This window comes from Pinus tabuliformis, chromosome 4_2, assembly GCF_031772625.1.
Source record: "Pinus tabuliformis cultivar Carrire ecotype Pingquan chromosome 4_2, CPIR1, whole genome shotgun sequence".
NCBI lineage: Eukaryota > Viridiplantae > Streptophyta > Pinopsida > Pinales > Pinaceae > Pinus > Pinus tabuliformis.
In genome coordinates this window covers 726,674,313-726,695,780 of record NC_142304.1, presented here as the reverse complement: position 1 = coordinate 726,695,780, position 21,468 = coordinate 726,674,313, and the positions used below count along the sequence as shown (strand labels likewise).

General features: G+C 35.6%; 2 protein-coding genes across 2 annotated transcripts; both read left to right on the top strand.

Moving 5' to 3' along the window:
* The first annotated feature begins 821 nt into the window (after nucleotides 1-821).
* Nucleotides 822-2,050, top strand: LOC149171638 (protein argonaute 14-like). The gene is made up of 6 exons (XM_089426041.1): nucleotides 822-893; nucleotides 1,009-1,106; nucleotides 1,236-1,368; nucleotides 1,475-1,591; nucleotides 1,742-1,849; nucleotides 1,940-2,050. The coding sequence occupies exons 1-6, from the start codon at nucleotides 822-824 to the stop codon at nucleotides 2,048-2,050; spliced, it is 639 nt and encodes a 212-aa protein (XP_089282167.1).
* Nucleotides 2,051-3,144: 1,094 nt separating this feature from the next.
* On the top strand, nucleotides 3,145-4,462 carry LOC149171637 (3beta-hydroxysteroid-dehydrogenase/decarboxylase-like). Its single transcript, XM_089427541.1, has 2 exons — nucleotides 3,145-3,599; nucleotides 4,017-4,462. Exons 1-2 carry the CDS (start codon nucleotides 3,335-3,337, stop codon nucleotides 4,073-4,075), a joined length of 324 nt encoding a protein of 107 aa, XP_089283667.1. The 5' UTR covers nucleotides 3,145-3,334; the 3' UTR covers nucleotides 4,076-4,462.
* The last annotated feature ends 17,006 nt before the right edge of the window (nucleotides 4,463-21,468 follow it).

The following is a 21,468-nucleotide window of genomic DNA, read 5'->3' as shown; positions in this document are numbered from 1 at the left end:
TGATCGGCGGCCAGGTGTCCCTCCTCGAGATGCTGGAAAGTTCGGCTTGGGTTTTACTGTCTTCGCGGCATTTGGGTTGGTATTGTTACTTGCTTGTTTAGCTCTGCAGTCTGTGCGATTTTTCGTCTGCGGTGGAGTTCCTGCCTGCTCGGGTATTGTTACTTGCTTGTTTAGCTCTGCAGTCTGTGCGATTTTTCGTCTGCGGTGGAGTTCCTGCCTGCTCGGTGTGGCTTTGGTAAGTTCGGCTACTGTATGGCATTCTGGTTAAATACTGAGGGTTTCTGTTACCTGCATGCAAGAGTCCATGGTTATGTCGCTTCCGCAAGAAGCATTGCAGGTTATGGATGTGGTGCTTCGTCAAGCAGCTCTGAGAGTGTAAGCCTGCAATTTACCAAATAAATGATAACATTGTGGCTCTTTTTGCTTTTTGGATTTGCCATAAAATATGCTCTATAAATGCTTACAATATTTAATGTTTGCATTGGCAGTTTCGTTGAAAAAGGGAGATCGTTCTTTGGGAAACACTTTGGCGTTGAGAAGCTTCAGGGGGGTTTGGTGGCCTATCGGGGGTTTTATCAATCTATTCGGCCCGCACAAGATAATCTTCTCACTTTAAATATAGGTACGGTGTTGTTCTGATAACCAGCTTGAGAAAAATTCTTAAATCTTCTTGAATTTTGATATACACAGTTGTAAGAGATAATAATTTTGTGCCGTAGACATTGCTGCGGCGCCCTTCTATGATTCTGTCGAGTTACCAAGATTTATTAGTGAGGCCTTTCGAAAAGACGTGCGGGAGTTGGACCGCGAATTTTCTAGAAATGACTCCGTCGGTGACGGGATGCGATCCAGGGTATGAGGAGTTTGTTTGCGTTCTTCTTCACGCTATTTTGGTTGCAAGGACATGATTTCTTTTTCTAGTTGGGGATTTCCTTTCCTTTTGCTAACTGGAACATAAATATGACCAAGTGACTTGTAGCTTTTATATAATTTTTGTTTGTGCGGCAGTTGAAAAGGTTGCTTAAACGTCTTCGTGTCGAAACTATTCATATCAGACATAGTTATCAAATTAAAGGTTTGACTGATAGGCCTTTGGAGGTTTTAAGGTGTGTTAATTCTTAGGTTTAAGGGGCTTCCTGAAATTTATTGTTTTTATTTGGCTTTCTAGATATTGCTCAGATTTTTGTCTCTTCCTATTAGGAATTCAAAGCACGTGCATTGTTTTATTTGAACAGTTTTGATAGCAATGGAGTGCAACTCTCTATTGTCGACTATTTCCAACAACAGTACAAGCTGACTCTCCGATTGCGGGGCTTTCCGGCGATCGAAGCCGGTAATAAAGAGAAAAAGAAATATATTCCCATCGAGGTAAACTCTTATCGTATTTATGAAATATTGTGATGTGGTTGTTGTAGAATTATTGAGTTATTCTATTATGGCATCATCATGTCATTTATAAAATTATCGGATGCAGCTTTGTCGGATTCAAATGGATCAGCCTTATATCAAAGTTCTAACCGAACAACAACGAAGTGGTTTATTAAATCTAACTTGTTTACATCCCCAAGACCGAAGGGAGAGAACTAAAGTGGTAAGTCCATAGATCATTCATCCGTGGCAATGTTGTTTCATACGTTCTTGCATTTTAGTATTAAGCAGAAATAACGTTACCTTTTTCGTTTTATCTTCAAAAGTCAACACCAAGAGAGTGAATCAATATACTTGTGTGTATGTGTTTTAGATTGGAGGACAATTGAGAGATTCAACTGCCAAAGATGCTGCCGAATTTGGTATTCAAATCAACACGTTGATGACAGAAGTCCCCGGGAGGGTCTTACCTCCACCAAAGGTACCTGTGATCATATATTTGAGCATTATCTATTTCTAACATATTTATTGAATGCTTTTTGTGGATTTTGTATCGTTTGTTTCATTGCAGATAATGTACAAGGCTTATGAAGAAAATCCAAGAGAAGGTTCATGGAATATGAGAGGAAAGGTATGCAATATATTAATGCCAAATTGTAGAAACTATGGTTTAGTTGGATAAGGTACCCGACTTGTTTGACTCTCCCCAGCTTGTCTTTTAACATTTTGTACAGATTTGGGAGCATATGAATTTTCTTGCACAACATAACATCATTTTACCCTGCTGCATGTGTGTACCGAGCTGTGCATATGATAAAATACCTTTCAGCAGCTTGATCTTATTAGTCCCTGCCGGGGACTATATGCGATCGATAGATCGCTGACTTTGGGTTGACCGACGCGATTTTTGATTATATTTGCGATATAACCTAAGTCGAACCAAGGTTTTGAGGGTGGAAAGGATTTGGGGTCTTATGCGCTCTGGTGGTCTGATCGGCGGCCAGCTGTCCCTCCTCGAGATGCTGGAAAGTTCGGCTTGGGTTTTACTGTCTTCGCGGCATTTGGGTTGGTATTTTACTTGCTTGTTTAGCTCTGCAGTCTGTGCGATTTTTCGTCTACGGTGGAGTTCCTGCCTGCTCGGGTATTGTTACTTGCTTGTTTAGCTGTGCAGTCTGTGCGATTTTTCGTCTGCGGTGGAGTTCCTGCCTGCTCGGTGTGGCTTTGGTAAGTTCGGCTACTGTATGGCATTCTGGTTAAATACTGAGGGTATACTGAGGGTTTCTCTTACCTGCATGCAAGAGTCCATGGTTATTTGAGCATTATAAGTTAATGGCATTCTGGTTGAATACTGAGGGTTTGTCTTCTGGTTAAATACTGAGGGTTTCTCTTACCTGCATGCAAGAGTCCATGGTTATTTGAGCATTATAAGTTAATGGCATTCTGGTTGAATACTGAGGGTTTGTCTTAGCTGTGGTCGGCATGCGCTGTGGTGGTCTGATCGGCGGCCAGCTGTTCCTCCTCGAGATGCTGGAAAGTTCGGCTTGGGTTTTACTGTCTTCGTGGCCTTTGGGTTGGTATTGTTACTTGCTTGTTTAGCTCTGCAGTCTGTGCGATTTTTCGTTTGCGGTGGAGTTCCTGCCTGCTCGGGTATTGTTACTTGCTTATTTAGCTCTGCAGTCTGTGCGATTTTTCGTCTGCGGTGGAGTTGCTGCCTGCTCGGTGTGGCTTTGGTAAGTTCGGCAACACACCAACCTCGCTTTTACAAAACCATGCAGCCATTTAACACTTTTACCAACCATAACCCCTCTAACAACCTCAGGACATTTTAGACATACACACGACAAGAAAACGAAAACAAAGAGCACTTGGAACGTTCATGCAATTTCCTTAGATTCTCCAACTTATTTAACATTGAATCTCCTTCAGAGCCATTCAGTGGCAGCCAATTCGGCTTCAAAAGGCTTCAATGGCGACGGAGGAGCAAATTGAAGGACAATGCGAGGAAATGGACCGCGCCTGCTGCGTGGTTACAGGTGGCCGGGGTTTCGCAGCTCGCCATTTGGTAGTGAAGCTCATCCAATCTGATCTCTGGACTGTAAGAATTGTCGATTTGGCCCCCGAAATTGTATTGGACGAGGCCGAGGAGAATGGAACCCTGGGCCAGGCATTGCAATCGGGCCGTGCAGTATATTACAGTGCAGATCTCAGGGATAAGTCACAATTGCTCAAAGGTATTTAATCACTCAAAGAATTCCCCAATTTTGGGCAGGCTTAATGGTTTTTTTCTTTTCGAATCGATTTGCTTCCATATATATATATGATCTTGAGGCATTAATTGCCGAATCGCGGTTAATGTCAAGACAATGCCTCGAACTTTGCTTTTTTTCCTTAAATCTGGTTATTTTAAATCTTCTTTGCATTTTGTCTCTTTCCGAAAAAGTAGTAGAAATCTTGCAATTTTGTCAATATAATGCCTTAATGTTACGGTTACCGGATATCTTAATTGGAATCAATGGTCATTTTAAATCTTAGCTACTTCTATTGTTTTCCCTGAACTAATTTTGCTAGCAAATCAGCGAACGTACATTCCGAAAGATGCAGTAATCAGCAAAATTATTAGCTAAAACCGAGTCTTACTGATTTCACAGGACATTTTGTGGAAGTTTTGATTCAGCTCGTAAGCTCAGCAGTTCTTGTAGAGTTGTAGAGTCTTGTTTCTATCGGTTGGAACTCTTGTAGTATTGTGTATGAGAATCCTGGCAGTCCAGGAGAATTGATGACTGATCATCTGTTGGGTGAAAGTGAAAAGTTGAAGCATTTAGAACGACTGTTGGTGGATTCCTCCAAGTGGACTTCGAATCCTCAGCCTGCCTCTGTTCTGCGAGGAAACCAGGCAAAGTCCTCTCGATTCCGAGTCTGGCTTGTTCTTGTGTCGTACTTGTGGGTTTGACTCAATGTCTCAAGTCAAACACGACTTGACGAATCGAATTCCTAAGTCTCGCGAGTCAGATTCTGCCGCACATCCATAAAACGATGAACTCTTGTTTTTATTTTTTTCTGATGGATTTCCAACTGCAAACATTTCATCTGTACAGAATCTATGGTGTTTCGTTGTATGTACTTTTATTTGTCTAGGTCGAAACGATTTATGAGTTAAAATTTGCATTACATGTTTATTTTAATCTTTCATATTAGTGGAAATATATTTTTTCATCAACTTTAGTGTATTTTTTAGCTGCGGAGTTCTCCCCCAGCTTTTCCTGAGCCCCTGTCAAACTCTTACTGTACGTCACCGTCAATTATATTGTTAAGACGAGTCTACTAATATTTTCAAAACCGAGTTTTGCATTAAATTGTCAAAGCATGAAGTATGAAATTTGAAAAGTGATAGTAAAACTACAAGGGACATTTAAACCAACCACATTTTGTCAATATTTGAAGCAGGATCACCCTTCCCAAATCAGTGAGAATGTGGGTGCCTGTTAAGCGTCGAGTTCCGTTTGAGTCCTAAGGTTTGCCATCTTAAAATATAAATAAAAACGAAGCATAACGTGGATACATTTCATTTTTCTACTGCTGCAGAGGTTAATGACTACTTGTATTGTTTTTTGGCATGTAAGATAATTTTTCGGTTCCAGTGGACACATAAGGTCACTGGCTGGAAAAAAGCCACCTTGAGCCCCCACAGTGACCTCATTTGTCTTGGAAGATTGAAATCAAACTTGATCTGCAGTTTTTTTGTGGTTTTTGTAGGCCTCTTCTTCTTGGTTAATCCAGCTGTTGCTGCATTCTTCTGGAGGATATTGGACATTTACTGTCATGTTCTCTATTCAAGTCGTGGCCAAGATTTTGAAGTGGAACCTCTATGAGAACATTGATGGCAATAAAATGAACTAATGGCCATTGCATTGAAAGAAAACATTCAACAAGCTTAATCAACGCAATCAGTTGCTCTGTTGTATTGGGATGTCAACACCATCTACTCATCCAATTTGATTTGAATTATTTTCCAACATTACTGACTTGTATATTAGCTTATGACCATGAATTCATTTGACTTGTAACATGTAAAGCAATAGCGTCAAAAACACAACTCCCAAATATAACTGAGCAACACGTTAAACAGTGAAATTAGAGCCGATTATATAAGTGATCTCATATGCAGAGTTCTTTCGTGTCTCAAAATCAAGTCATTAAACAAAATCATGACAAACTATTAGTCATACGGATAATTGACGGCAGGAACTTTCTCTGAGGATAATCTGTAAGTTATAACTAATATGAAAGACAGTTACCCTTGAATATGCCCTACACGTTTCTATTGAATACCGTGTTATGGGAATGCTAGATCTACAAACATATAATTCAGAAAACTTTGGACAACAAGTAGAATTTGCAGCTCTGAATCACATTACTTTTGATATCTTGAAAGAAATGATGTACAAAGCAACAAGCTCAAAACTCTATCTGTCTAACATGACATTGAAGTGCCACAATTCTCTTTTATAGAATAAGAGACAAAGGGGAAATACTGAGAGGGAGGTGAATCAGTATTTCCCTTTTCTTTCTACAATTAGATTAGTTTGTTAACTTAAAACATCTAGAGCATTAAAAGAAACCATAAAACCACATCACATGAAGATCAGTACACCAGAATAATGTCCAAACAAGTGTCGTGTTATGTTTGATGTACATACAACATTTACCAGACAAGTCTGGAAGGAATTTTGTATGCAGTTCTTGATCTCCCTCCGACATTTTCCAACATTTGCCAACAATTCGTCTACTGTCCCTTTGTTGCTACTTTTTTATTTTGATTTCTTAGAACAAAAGCAGATTCCTTGCTGCAATTAAATTTCTATTTAAGATAATTAACCATAAATATGTCTGCAAACACCAACCCCTGTAGTACTAACTATATGCTTTGTTTCAAAATTCAGTCAAATCGCAATATAAACAGTATTGGCAATTTCTTTGAGTTTGAGGACCCAATTCTTCGTCAACGGACTTCTGCCAGATTTGAAAGGTACACAACATTTGCAAAATTTTGTCAATTGCTGCTATCATGTTGGTTTTGTTGATCACTATTTCTGTACTAATGTCCTTGGCATTGTATATCACCTTTGGCAGTGTGACAGCAGCTGGTCAGCTTATCACAAAAACTACTGTTGAAGTTGTAACATTTGAACGCACAGTTGCAGCCATTCTAGGAAAGTCTGGAAATCATCTTGTTAAAATTCAGCAGCTAAGCTGGTATAAAGAAGCATAAATTTCTGCAAATTCCATGGGATCCCCTTCAACTGAAATTTTTGAAACATGCAGACTTGGAATGAAGTGCTGTCAAAATGACATTGTATTGACAGAATGACAAAATGTTACAGCACAAATCCTATGTTCTTAAATGATCATCTTGTATCTGAACATTCATCTAGTGGAATGTTGCATTAATTATTAGTTGATAAAAATTGGCATTGGCAGTTTTTATTTTGTCTCTATGGCTCTTGATTCATTATGCTAATGTTTAATAAATTAGGCTCTTTATGTGTTATATATTTGATTTTATGTAGAAAATCAATGTTATAATTCAATTTGAACAAGTTTCATAAATATAAATTACTATCTACTATATTTAGTTACTTGAAATCATTTATCTAATATTTGGGTTTGTTTGTTTCTAATATTTGATAGCCATGTTGGTCATGCTTTACCATCATTCACCATTTTCTATCTACTATATTTAGTTACTTGAACTCATTTATTTAATAGTTGGGTTTGTTTATTTTTAATATTTGTTAACTACATTGCACACGCTTTACCATCATTCACCATTTTAATGATGATTGACCATTTTGACCATGGATTAGCGAGATGGCCATGCATTAGCATCACAACCATGTTAATTGTGATTAAACACTTTTTACTATTATTAATCATGATAAACATGCCAATTATAATTAAATTTAAAAATCTCTGATCCAATATAAAAATATTATTATTATTTGTTTTTATTTAATTATAGTATCACACTCTATCTTTGATGTTTAAATAAATAATGCATTTTATGATTTAAATTACCCATATAATATTAAATACTGGTTATCCATTCATATTTAATTATAAGTATTAAATTATTTATAGTTTTAACTAAGTATAAATTTCCTATAATATTTTTATTATTCAGTATTCATAATGGAAAGATTACACTTCCAATCACAAAGAAATAAAATTCCTTGAATAAAAAGATTCCCACATTGAAATGAACTTTTATGTATTTTTTAAAACAATGTTAATTGAATATGATTTTCATAATTTATAACATGTAATATCATTTCTCCCAGTTGTATTAACCTGCAATAATTAGCTTATGCCAAGGTAAGCCTTTCTTGTCACCAGGTATAAAGTTTAATAACATAATAAGTTTTAAAAAATCTAGCTGTCAAAACATTATTTCTAACTAATAAATAGAGTAATTTGAAGTGGTATAGTCAATCTCCATTCTTTTATTATTTTCAATTATCGCATTTTTCGTCATTCTATATGTCATCATACCTCCTATGCTTATGTTATGCCAAATAAATGAATTATATTAAACTATACTCCCTAATTAAGATAATCACAAAATAGAAAAACAACTATGTTTAATGGCATCTGTTTATCTGTGACGTAAGTCCTTTCATCATACTTCGAAAAAATTTCAATAAAAAACTAACTTAGTTAAATGGAACACAGATATTGCAGAAAACAAGAGTATACAACACCAAAAGATAATGAATTTTTTCTTGCAGATCATGATCAATTTACATTTCAACTCGTAAAGTTTAAATGTTTTTTTTAATTTTAATCTGTTTATTTTAGTTTTTAATTTATAAAATAAACTTATCAAAATTACTTTGCTATTGTACTTAGATCCTATATTTACTAACCCAAAACTATAAAAAAGACCAAAAGTCATGTCCTTTTGCATCACAACAAATTATTAATTAAATGCAACAAATTACTAATTAGAAATTAGATGCAGGGTTTATTTTCTTTGCTAATTAGTAATTGGACAAATTTAAAGTTCACACTAAAGTTATGATAAACAATATTTTTAAATAAATATATCTTTTGTTCTTTTGACCATGGAATAATTCCCCAATCATTGACATTAACCTGAATGGTATCACTTATGTCCAAACATGTTACTAGATATCTAATCTTTTAATCATGGGTTCAAGACTCCATAATTTTTAAATGCTTAAGTTCTTCTTTGACTTTCGAGAATGATTTATCTAAATATTGAACACTCTCCACCACGAATTTAATTAACAAATTTATATTCATAATAGTGTTTATTTGCTCATTATCATTTTATGAATATTTCCATAATATTCAAATGTAAAAAAATAACAAAATTCTATCTTTTATGCACCGTGAATTCATTATTATGCATTTAAATATATTTTATACCCCGTGCTTATTAAAATACATAACTTACTTTAACACTCTCTAATTCTTCATACATTATAATGCATTATTATTCCCTTTTATAGTTTTTTTCCGTCAAGTTTTCCATGATTCACTCTTAAATTTTATTACATTTTAATTATTAATCTAAACATTTTTTAAATCATGACACATTGGAAAATTACATCTAAAACTAATCGTACATTTATCACAATTCTTACTTAACAAATGCAAAGTTCATTATATTTCACTCTTTGCATAAAGTCAAAAAGTCCATACAACAATTCGCTATCCAATTCACTAAATCTTAATACAAGTAAGCATGCCTACAACACACTAGTAATGCAAACCAGCGCTGATGATAATGCAAATTAAATACAAATTAAATCTCATAATAATAACTCACCAAACTGTTCTGTTAACCGGCAGGGACTAGCGCCACAACAGTGGCTCCTTCTTTTATTAGGAAATTAGTTGAAACTTTAAAAAAAAGTATTCTTTTTATTGAGAAATTATTAATTTTCGGTTTAATATTTTTTATTAGGAAATTATTAATTTTGGTTTTTCATTTTGGCATCCTTTCCCAACTTCATCTCATTAGCTAATTTAATGAATAAACAATGTTTTCAAATCTCGTTATTTAAAACATTGATTCTTACATCTTTCGCAATTACATGAATTTAGATTCTTACATAATGTTTAGAGTATTTTTAATTTATTTTATTTTTCTCTCATAAATCTTGGCATTAAAACTTCAAATTTATTTCAAATATGCTTGGTGAGTGGTGTTTAGCGCAATGTGAATGAATGGGATTGATCTTTGTATTCTTACCAGTGCAGAAGTCCTCACGTATAAATTCCATTGAAATTATGAAATTTATTTGTTTCAATAATAAGCATACATCAGAACAAGGCAAAGATACTCTTCTAAAATTACAGGCCTCATAGTAAGCTTTTTAAGTATATCTGAATACCTACAACACCTACGAAAGAAGCTTTTAAGAGTGTTATCTCTTATGCTCGGTGGATTACAAGGTGAGAAAATGAGACAGACAATCTGATTGAACAACAATTGATAATAATCCAGAATCCAGAATAATATTTTTTGCTTTTTGCTTTTTTCCCTATAGCTTTAGGAGGGAAATGAGGTGGCAATGTAGGCTAAAAATGTCGAGAACCCATTCTATAGAGAGAGCGTAAGGAAGATAGAAGCCGATGGTAAAGAATCATGTGAAGGTTCGTGTGTAGTTGTATTATAAATCAGAGGAATCTACCAAAGGCTGCCACGAATTCCATAAGATACAGCAAATAGTAAGCGTATAAAGGTTAATGGAATAAATGATTTGTAAAGTGGAAATTTGATGTGGTATTACTAACGAAAGGAATCTATTTAAAGTTATCACTAATTAAATATAAAAAAATTAATTAAAAAAATATCAAGGTATCCAGATGACATTATGATATTTTTCAATACCTCACTTATTCATAAATTCTTATAAGAGAAAAACATATAATTTTAAAATTAAAAATATTTGATTGAATCAATAATTTAAATTTAAATTTAAAATATTTTTACTATTTTAAAAAAAATTCAAATTCATAAATAGAATTACTTTTTTTTTTTTTAAGTTTTATAGGACTACATTTTCATTATGTCCAATATATTATTTCAATCTGGAGAGCTTTAAGAAAGCACCCGAATATATTATCTCAATCTGGAGAGCTTTAAGAAAGCACCCGATCATCATCTATTCAAAACTCCATAAACATAAACAACATTATCTTAAATTTACTTGACACTTATTAATATAATGCTAATTAATATTTAAAACACTTGTACAAAATTGATACTCCATCTAAATATAAAACATATGATAAATTAATTTTATTTCATCTAATTGAAATTGAATATGAAATACAAAGCATGGGATACTAAGCATATAGAGACACACTTAAATAATTATGGAACCCAAAGATTATATCAAACAAGAATGGCTGCAAGGCAGCAAGTCCCTGCCTTGAGCAAGGCTAAGGCAAGGCTATTGGGAACTTATTGTGAACAACTAATTCATTAACTGATTAGGCTATTGGGACGGAGTGTTTATTGGTAACAACTGGGTTCTATTTTTGGTATAAAGGCAGAGAAAGAACCAACCTACACATGGGTAAGTTAAACGAGACAAAATCAGAAAAAGGATTGATAAAAGAAAAAGCACGACAGTGTTTTGGAAACATGGTTATGAGCAACAAAGTAAGAAATATTAGACTGACCGTGTTTTGGGAACAGGGTTATGAGCAACGAAGCAAGAAATATTAGACTCACTTGAATTTATAGACTAACTGTGACGGGAGACTCTAAAATATTAATTTGAAATATATATTTAACTAACTCCTTTTGAATTTAACTTTTTGACCTGGGAAATAAAAGCTTCTAAATATAAATTTGACACCGTTTTATTGGGAACAATTGGGTTTTATTTTTGGTATGAAGGCAGAGAAAGAAGCAACCTACACATGGGTAAGTTAAACTAGACAAAATCAGAATAAGAGAAAAAGGATTGATAAAAGAAAAAGCACTAAGTGTTTTGGAAACATGGTTATGAGCAACAAAGCAAGAAATATTAGACTCACCGTGTTTTGGGAACAGGGTTATGAGCAACGCAGCAAGAAATATTAGACTCACTTGAATTTCTAGACTAGGTGTGACGAAAGACTCACTGCTACACCAAGGGCACTTTTGAGACAAAATGAATCTTTGTCTCAAAAATTCATTTTTTATTTTAGTTATTTTACATTGAAAATTAATATTAATTGAATTGTCTTAAATATAAACTTGAAGACAAAAAGAGTTTGAGACAAAAATACTTTAAGACAAAACTTTATATTTAAGACAAAAATAGTTTAAGACAAAAATATTTTAAGACAAAAGAAGTTTGAGACAAAAATATTTTAAGACAAAACTTTCTATTTAAGACAAAATTAATTTAAGACAAATGTTTTGAGACAAAACTTTATATTTAAGACAAAAGTAGTTTGAGACAAAAGCATTTTAAGACGAAACTTTATATTTAAGACAAAAACAGTTTAAGACAACATTATTTTAAGACAAAAACAATTTAAGACAATTATTTTAAGATAAAACTTTATATTTAAGACAAAAACAATTTAAGACAATTATTTTAAGACAAAACTTTATATTTAAGACAAAAACAGTTTAAGACAAAAATATTTTAAGACAAAACTTTATATTTAAGACAATGGCCACTTTAGATGAAACATATTTAAGACAATTAACAATTAAAAGTCGTTCATGCTTTATCTTTACATAGAATGTGTCATCTTTGGGCATGGGGGTTGTCGCTTGTCATGCAAAGGGAGGTTTGTTTTGCTTCAAGGGGAAATATTTGTGAGAATGGGTTGTCCTCACAACATAGACATGTTTCGCACTCATTTCACACACTCTTACACAAGTGTCGCCTTTATCCTCACAAAGTCTATCATTGGAGCCACACTTGTCGTAAGCTGCCACAAAGATTGTTGCATTAAGAGAAGTATGTGTTATATGTTCTAGATGGTCTATGTTGTATTGTTAAGTGTTCAGGTGTGTGATCATAGTCAACTTTTATCACTCTTCACATCAGTTCCACTAATCCCACACTTAGCCAAATTTCAAAGTTTCCCTAGCAACCTAGCCTCATCCAACTTTCTTGAACTGCTCACTTCACATCTCTAACCTTCAAGATTTTCCTTTGCCTATTGGAACTATGCAATGCACAGAAATCCCAACCTCTCTTAGCATTCAAAACTACATAGTGGTTTCCTCCAATGTCCTTCCCTTAGCTGGAACCCACTATCTCCAAAAGCTATGAAATTTTGTCCCTTGACTACCCAGTTTTCCTTACATCCCGAAACTACGTAGATGTGTCCTCCTAAGGCCTCATCCCACAATAATCACTACCCGCTGAAACTACGCAATTATGTCTCTCAGGGTCCACGAAGAAGGATGACATGTTAGATGACTCTCAAGGAGCTCAGGAGAAAGATGAAAATACCAAGGAACCCAAGGTATGATAGAATATCGTGACCACATGAAGAATCCATCTGATGCATAACCCTTTGGAGGGTAGGTATGGAAAAAAAAAAAGCACATATTTTGAAATACACCTCTTAGTGTAGCTTAAAGGAATTCTTATCATTGTCGTATCATTCTGTCTTCAATGACATTCATGGTTGCAAGAACTGAAAGTCATTCCATGTGGTTTCTCTACATGTCTTGCTCCCTTTCGCTTGTTTATTACATAGCTTAGAAGATGAAGAGTATTACCACTTGTTTATTTAAGCTAGGGAGGTTGTGACCAACATGATCTTATGACTAACCAGGCATAATTCAAGGCAGCCTTAGTGGGATGGAAGATGTTTCATGATATGTAAATAGTCAGTACACTCCTTTGCATTAAGCCTTTCTTTGTATCTTGCATGTACCCTCACTGCTTGTCAGATTTGGCTACCTACTGATAGTAGTCTCTTAGCTCTTTCCTGACAAACCAAGGGAAGGAATTTCCTTCAACCTCATTTATTCAAGGCTCTTCATAGCAAGTATAAAGCTAAGAGAAGGAGATGTGGAATTTCACTATCAAAATCTTGAAAACCCTTTGCATGTTCGAATCTATCCAAGCGATTAAGTTGCCGCTCAACAACATTGTCAGTCTTGGAAAACTCAAGAAAGATCACATCACTAGATATTATAAACTTCTTATTCACTTAATCATAGAGATGGTATGCTTTGGAGGTATGAGTACCCAAAGAAGATACATTTGTGACTCCTTGCACTGAGTTTATTTCTCTGTTCCTTAGGTATGAAGGCATAACAAGAGGAACCAAAAACCCTGAGATGCCTCACTGAAGGAATGTGGCCATACCACATTTCATAGGGAGTCTTGTTTCTGATAGCATGATATGGACGCCTATTCTTTATATACACAACACATAGAACCACATCAGCCCAAAACCTTATGAACTTAACATGTGAACTATGCCAAGTTCATAGTGAAAGTAATACATTCCATTGAACTATGTGTTGAAAAATGCAACAAGAAATTCTCAATATGATTTTTCCTTGATTAAATTGAGAAAATTTCAATTTCCATGTCAATAAACAACTTGGATGATGTTAACTTGTGTGACATGGCTTGTGTCACCCAGTTTACTCAGTAAATTTGAGTTGGAGGAGTTAGAGTTCAATTATGCATATGTGATTGCTAATTTGTAGCAATAAAGGTCAATTATCTCAGGTTGTTGTCAATTAAAATAGTTCCAACTTTTGGAGGAACTAGTGGAAGGTCATTTAAGCAGTGGGACTTCAGTCAAACTCAGTGATCATCAAGTTAACTGATCAATCAACCCAAAATAGTTGGTGCATGCAGAGAAGTCGAGTTCCCTAATATTGGTGGATATTCCAAGGCAATTTTAATTTCTTGTAGCTCACACAGTTGTAAGAACTTACTATAACCATAGTGGAGGAGGTAGCTTGAGTAGGAGCTTCTTGTGAAATTGGAGAGGGAATGATTGTTGGTAGCATTAATAGCCTACCAACAATTTGTTTTACACCACACTTCAAATTATTGTCTAGGGTTTTTGAGGGTGGATAATTTTTTCTTATGCTTTTTGGTCATGCATGTCCTCACTAACTATCTTGGAAGGTCTGTAATAGTTCCTTGCATGCATGTCCTCACTAAATATGTTTTGGGAGGTCTATACTAGTTCCTTGCAAATTTATGTTTGTCAAGGCTTAACTACTTATGATCTTAGGTGCTCACAATTGTCCGACTATGGCACTCTCCAAATCATCCTTCTTGAAAGGATCCAACAAAACGACTTGAGAGGAAAATGAGAATGGCACACTCTTATTGGAACTAGCCTAGAACTAGTGGAATTGGTTGGTCCCAATGGTTTTAGAGTTGTACTAGTCTAGTTTAGTGGTTCAAATTGTCTAAGGTTGGTCTTGTATTGAACTGACCTTAAAACACCAAAGTGACTAGTTCTCTACTAAATTGACCAATTTCGAAGAATGTAGTGCAAAATAACTAATGACCACCAAATATTATTTTTTTAATAAAAAACACTTAAAAGGAAAAAAAACATCTTAACCCTAGGGCCCTACAAAACCTACCCTAGTAATTAATCGTAATATTTAATTTTTAAAGTTAAAGTAAAAGTTGAGATTCTCCTTATCTTTCCTTTTTGAAAAGGAAAGATAAGGATAATGTCAAATTTTAATTAAATTTTTAATATTAACATTAATTGTTTCAGGTTGTTTCAGAGTGGTTCCAACTTCATTCAGTTTGGAGAAAGTCAAATTTTAGATCCCATTCAAAATTTAGGAGGGTTAAACAGTTTTCAAGAATACAAGATTGGTAGGATTGCAAGGTGTCCATTGGATTCTATGATGTATGATGGTATGGAATTGACATTGAATCAATAGCACTAGACCAATGTACCTTGATGTTGGTTGCATTGATTGTTGAACTCCTTTGTCATGACATGTGTGTCTCCGTGGCTTGAGTGAAGGTGTACATTTTCACTAGGGTCATGACAATGGGGGTTCAAAAATCAATGCAACCACAACCAGACACTAGTACCATATGACAAGATTGTAAATTCTAAATTCTAGACTCTCAACTATGTCGCTATAGTTACTCATTAGTACTATGCTTATTTTTGGATTGTAGAGTTCATTTAGAGAACCTTTGTTGATGTATTATGGTTCAAAGGTGTATGTAGTTGGTGTTGTTTTGGTTATATGCACTCCTACTTAATATAAAAATGATAAACATTATATATTTGTGTGTAAATTATTTGGATTCACATGGATGCACTACTAGTTCATTTAGAGAACCTTTGTTGATGTATTATGGTTCAAAGGTGTATGTAGTTGGTGTTGTTGTGGTTATATGCACTCATACTTAATATAAAAATGATAAACATTATATATTTGTGTGTAAATTATTTGGATTCACATGGATGCACTACTACATGAAGGGGAATTTTAAGACAATTTTTTAAGACAAAATAATTTTTTTGTCTTAAACTTTTCAATGTGACGCACTAGTAAAAAAGGTAAAGGATTAGGGGTTCATCTTTACGCTATTGATGGTTTCTTCGGGAAGTAGAGCGATGGAGGTTGACAACAACTAATGATATTTAGGGCAATGGAGGCCGAAAACAGAGGTGTGTGTTGTGAGAGGAGTGATGGAGGCACTTTGGAAGAATGTTGATAGATGGTAACATAGTTGGAGTACTTTTCGGGATCTCCATCGATTGTGTTTTAATATGTGTTTTTTTACTATTTTATTTATTTTGAACGCTACTTATATCAGTTAGTTGTTGTTATTAGCACATTGTTGTGCTATATTGGCAACATGGATTAGATTCACCTAAAGGATTGTTAAAAAATGCAGCAAGAAATTCTCAATTTGATTTTTCCTTGATTAAATTGAGAAAATTTGAATTTCCACATTAGTAGACAACTTGGATGCAATTAGCTGCAAATCTACACCATAATTTCTACATCGTATCATAGCAGGATTCACATTAGAGCAGGAATTTCGAATTTGTTTCTCAGGAGGTTCGAATTTGCAATTCAGTGTAGCAGGATCTCTTTAGAACTGAAAATATGACCTTCAATGGGCTAAGGCTAGAGTATGCCTTGGAAGGCAACTCTAATTTCATTGACTGGAAGGATCACATGGAGGAGGTATTCGATGAAAATGGATTGCTAGAATACATCAAGAGAGATGTTACAAAACCAATAGAATCTTATGCCCAAAACCTTGCTCAGTGGAAGAAAGTTGTAGCCAAGGTGTGGATAATAATATTGGAGGGAGTATGAGACCACATTCTTAGCAATCTCCATGGGAAAGAAAATCCTTATGGAATGTGGTGGGCACTAACAAATCTATTCTAGAATGGTAGTGACCACAAAATGTTGGTGCTCAAGGATAAACTTTGAAATATCAAGATGTAGAAGAATGGCTTTATCTTGCAATATCTGAGGAGGTTCACACAAGTTCGTGATGAGCTTGCAGGAGTTGGTGTTACTCTTTCAAAGGATGACTTGGTAAGAATATCCCTCCTGGGCCTTCCCAAGATTTGGCATAACTATCAAGATTAAGTGAACGGGAGGGAGAAACTACCGAATTGGGAACACTTATGGTATGATTTGGTATAAGAGGAAATAAGGCAGAATACCAGAGATGGGACCTCATCCAAGGGCAAGAATGAAGAAAACTTTGCATTGGTTGAAAAGGGAAAGGAGGGAAAAGGGGAATAAATCTCAAACCAAACCAAAATCTAACCAAGGGAGAAAGAAGAAAGATTTGTGAAAAATTAAATGCTTCCATTGTCATGAATACGGGCATTATGCTACGAAGTGCCCAGAGAAAAAGGCAATCAAGAAGACCTTAGGAGGAGCAGTGGGTGAAGCCTTGGATTTATAGTTTGACCTTGACTTTACCCTTATCGCATGCATGTCCAAAATAGTGATGGGGAGCGTGTGGTACTAGGACTTAGGTGCATTGTTCCACATGACAGGGTGTAGAGACATTTTCAGTGACTTGGAGGAGAAATATCTCAAGATGCACATCAAGCTAGGGGATGACGGAAGGTACAACATGACCAGTATTGGTATAGTCACCTTTCAGAGGGAGTCAGGCTCCCCTCTCAGGCTCAAGGATGTCATGTTTGTTCTAGGCCTAAAGAAAAATCTCATCTCTATTGCAGTTTTGGAAGACCGTGGTTATGACGTGATCTTCAACAAAGGAAAAACATTCCTAATACACATAGCCATGAGACAGGTGAAGAAGATCGAGGTTTGTGTGAAGAATCTATATAAGTTAGATGTGGAAGATTGTGTTGCATTAAAAACTAAGGAAGAGAAAGTGAAGGGCCATGATGTAGGTGAACTTTAGCACATAAGCCTTGGCCATTTGCATCATGGCACCTTGAATATTATACAACAAATATCCACTAGCCTCCCTAAAGGAGCACTTAAGCAGCAGGATGTATGTAAAGGATGTACCTTGGGGAAGTACATAAAATCCTCATTTCATGATCGGGACAACAAAGCGCATGCATTCCAAGAAAGGATCCATTTTTTGGTCTATGGACCTTTCTTGATAGCCTCCACTTCCTGACACAAATATTTTTTCCTTTTTATTGATGACTTCTCACATAAGTGCTGGATCTATTCATGAGGAAGAAATATGAGACATTCTCCAAGTTCGTAGAATTCAAGGCACTGGTTGAGAAAGAAACCAGCAAGAAGGTGAAGGCTCTCAAGAGCAATAATGGAGGTGAGTATGTGTTGAATGAATTAAAAAATTTATGTGCGAAAGAAGGCATTCGACGAGAGTTGAAAACACCTCGCAACCCACATCAGAATGGAGCAGTTGAAAGAAATATCCATAGAATTTTGGAGCAACGAGGGTGATGTTGCATAACCAAGGCCTACCTTTGCATTTGTGGGTTGAGGCATGCAATACAATAGTGTGTTTGTAGAACTGAAGTTCTCATCAGATTCTTGGCATGATTACACCGGAGGAGGCTTTCTAAGGAAGAAATTTGGATGTGTCGCACTTCAAGATTTTTGGAGCCTCTGTTTACTGCCATGTCTCCAAAGACTCAAGGAATAATATTTAGTTGACCACATAATTCGGGGTATTTGTGGGTTACACAGAAACTCCCCACAACTAACATGTGTACTTTCCATCACTCATAATGATAGTTGTGTGAACGGATGTAAATTTTGATGAGGAGAAATCTATGTGGTGCTCTCTTGAGAGGGAGATTTAGATGCCACCAAAATATGAGATTTTAGCTCAAAAAGAGGAACCTCAGGAAGTTGTAGAGCAACCACAAATTGTGGAGCAGAGAGTGGAGACATTCACTAAAGCAAAATCTCCAGAGAAGGTAGAAAAATAACCAAGGAAGTTGATAGACTTGTGCAGGATGCGAGGGAGAATGTGGGATATCCTTCAAATTTGTGTAAGCAAAGGAGGTCACCTGAGAGGTACACTGGCTACATGGCTCTTATGACTGAGCTTATAGAGATTGAGCAATCCTATTTTGAGGAAGAAATAGAGCAACCTGTATGGGTTGATGAAATGTTGGAGGAATATGAATCCATTGCAAAGAACCGTGTTCGGGAAAAGGTCCCAAGAACAACATATAAATCAATAGTGGGTTTGAGATGGATCTTCAAGGTGAAGCAGGCAACAAACGGAAGCATAGGGAAGTATAAGGCTAGATTTGTGGCCAAGGGGTACTCTCAAGTTGAGGGAATTGACTATCAGGAGACATTTTCTCTTGTAGTAAGGTACTCATCCATTAAATCAATTCTTGGTCTGGCTACGTAGATGGGGTGTAATATCCACCATATGGATGTAAAAACAACATTTATGAATGGGGTTATTAAGGAGGAGGTGTACATAGAGTAGCAAAAAGTTTTTGAGACATTTGATCAAGAGTCTTATGTGTGCAGACTCAAGTGAGCATTGTACGATCTCAAATAAGCACCTTGTGCTTGGTACACCAAGATCGATAGTTATCTCACCGATTTGGGCTTCACCATAAGTGAAGTAGATGTGAACCTCATCACATATGGATAGAAGGCAAATTTCTTATTATTGTCTTATATGTTGATAATTTTATTTTAACTAGTGATGAGCCATTGACCATATCTTACAAGGAGGATCTTGCAAGGGAATTTGAAATGAAGGACATGAGTCTCATGCACTAATTTATCAGGTTGGAAGTATGACAAGATGATGGGGAATTATTTGTCTCTCAAGGCAAGTATGAAAACGAGATACTGCAGAGATTCTACATGGAGAGTTGTAAACCCATGGAAACACCTCTAACGAACAACTAGAGGAAGGAGGATGCTACTTCAGGTGAAGTGGATGCTACCATTTATCGATAGCTAGTGGGTCCACTCATGTATCTTGTGAACACATGACCAGATATGTGATGTGCAATCAACAAGCTAAGCCAAGCTATGGTTAGGTCAACCAAACTATTTTGGAAGGGAACTAAGCATGTTTTACAATACCTCACAGGCACTACCTAGTTTGGACTATGGTACAGACGAGAAAAGGGAGTGAAGTTGTGCGGCTTCAGATGCAGATTGGACACGAAGTCCATTAGAACAAAAGAGTACATCAAGTGTAATTTTTAGTGTTGGGTCCGTAGTTGTTTCTTGGTACGACAGGAAGCAAAGCTCTGTAGTGCTCAACTAGACAGAAGCATAATACATGGCTACAAGTCAAGGAACATGTGAGGCGATATGGATGAGAAAGATACTTGTTGGACTATTTGATCAAATGATGGACCCAATTGCGATAATTAGAGTTGCATCAATCTCTCTGAGAATCCTATATTTCACTATCGATCCAAGAATATAGATATCCAATATCACCATTTACGAGACTGTGTCTAGAGGCAGATGATGTTGCTACAATCCATTCTAATAAAGGAGTAACATGTTGACATTTTGACAAAATATTTGTCAAGAGGGAAGTTCAAATTTCGTAGGTGTAGGATAGGGGTGGTTGATAATCCCTTTCTTGCAGAGAGGGAGTCTTGAAAGGTGTAGCAAGAAATTCTCAATTTGATTTTTCCTTGATTAAATTGAGAAAATTTGAATTTCCACATCAACAGACAGCTTGGATGCAGTTAACTTGTGTGACATGGCTTGTGTCACCTGGTTTACTCAGTAAATTCGAGTTGGAGGAGTTAGAGTTCAGTTAAGCATGTATGATTTCTAATTTGTAGCAATCAAAGTTAGATATCTCAAGTTGTTTTCAGTTAAACTAGTTCCAACTGCTTGAGGAACTAGTGGAAGGCCAATTGTGCAGTGGGACTTCAGTCAAACTCGGTGATCATCCAGTTAACTGATCAATCAACCTAAAATATCTAATGCATGGAGAATTCTAGTTCCCTAGCTGTGGTGGAGATTCCAAGGCATTATATCATTAAATGTAGACTAGCCTTGAGTGTGCAGGTGTTGCATGTAGTTAGATGATCAACCTTTGGAATTTCGCAATCCATTTTGTAAAAATTCCTAAATAATAGGGGCTTAATTTCTCAAGGAATTGCACAAGGAAATATGGGCTCAAGCAGAGGTAGAAATTTACTAAGTCTAGGTTAGAGCTTCTCAGTGAGCAGAGAGACAGGTCATTCACTTGTAGGTTGTGCTCAGTTGAGAAAATAAATTGCAATACATTTCTATTGATCATATTAATGCAAGCATACATTGGGGTTTTTAGTATATTGCTTTCCCTAGGAAAAAATTTGTGTGCATGTGTGTTATTTCTTATTGCATGTATGAAATTTTTGTTCTAAATTGTGAATTACCTTCCAGAGAGCATTAGAGTAGGTTTGTGTCCTATGATTTTGATTAAAACTTCATGAGTAGTTGCAACTCTACACCATAATTTCTACAAGGATGGTGGAGGGAAATTATCTATGACAACTTTTGCGAGAAGAAGACGTTGAGGATAAAAGATTGGATTTTGGAAGAATTAATCACAAAATTCACAAGGGCAGTAATTTTGGTTGCAGGTGTGGAGGTAGATGGATTAAATGTAATTTTGGTTG

Coding starts and splice junctions, on each gene's coding strand:
- LOC149171638 (XM_089426041.1), top strand. CDS start 822: ATGACTCCGTCGGTGACGGGATGCGATCCAGGGTATGAGGAGTTTGTT. Junction 1,107..1,235: donor AGGCCTTTGGAGGTTTTAAG/GTGTGTTAATTC, acceptor TTATTTGAACAG/TTTTGATAGCAATGGAGTGC. Junction 1,592..1,741: donor GAAGGGAGAGAACTAAAGTG/GTAAGTCCATAG, acceptor TATGTGTTTTAG/ATTGGAGGACAATTGAGAGA.
- LOC149171637 (XM_089427541.1), top strand. CDS start 3,335: ATGGCGACGGAGGAGCAAATTGAAGGACAATGCGAGGAAATGGACCGC. Junction 3,600..4,016: donor TAAGTCACAATTGCTCAAAG/GTATTTAATCAC, acceptor CTGATTTCACAG/GACATTTTGTGGAAGTTTTG.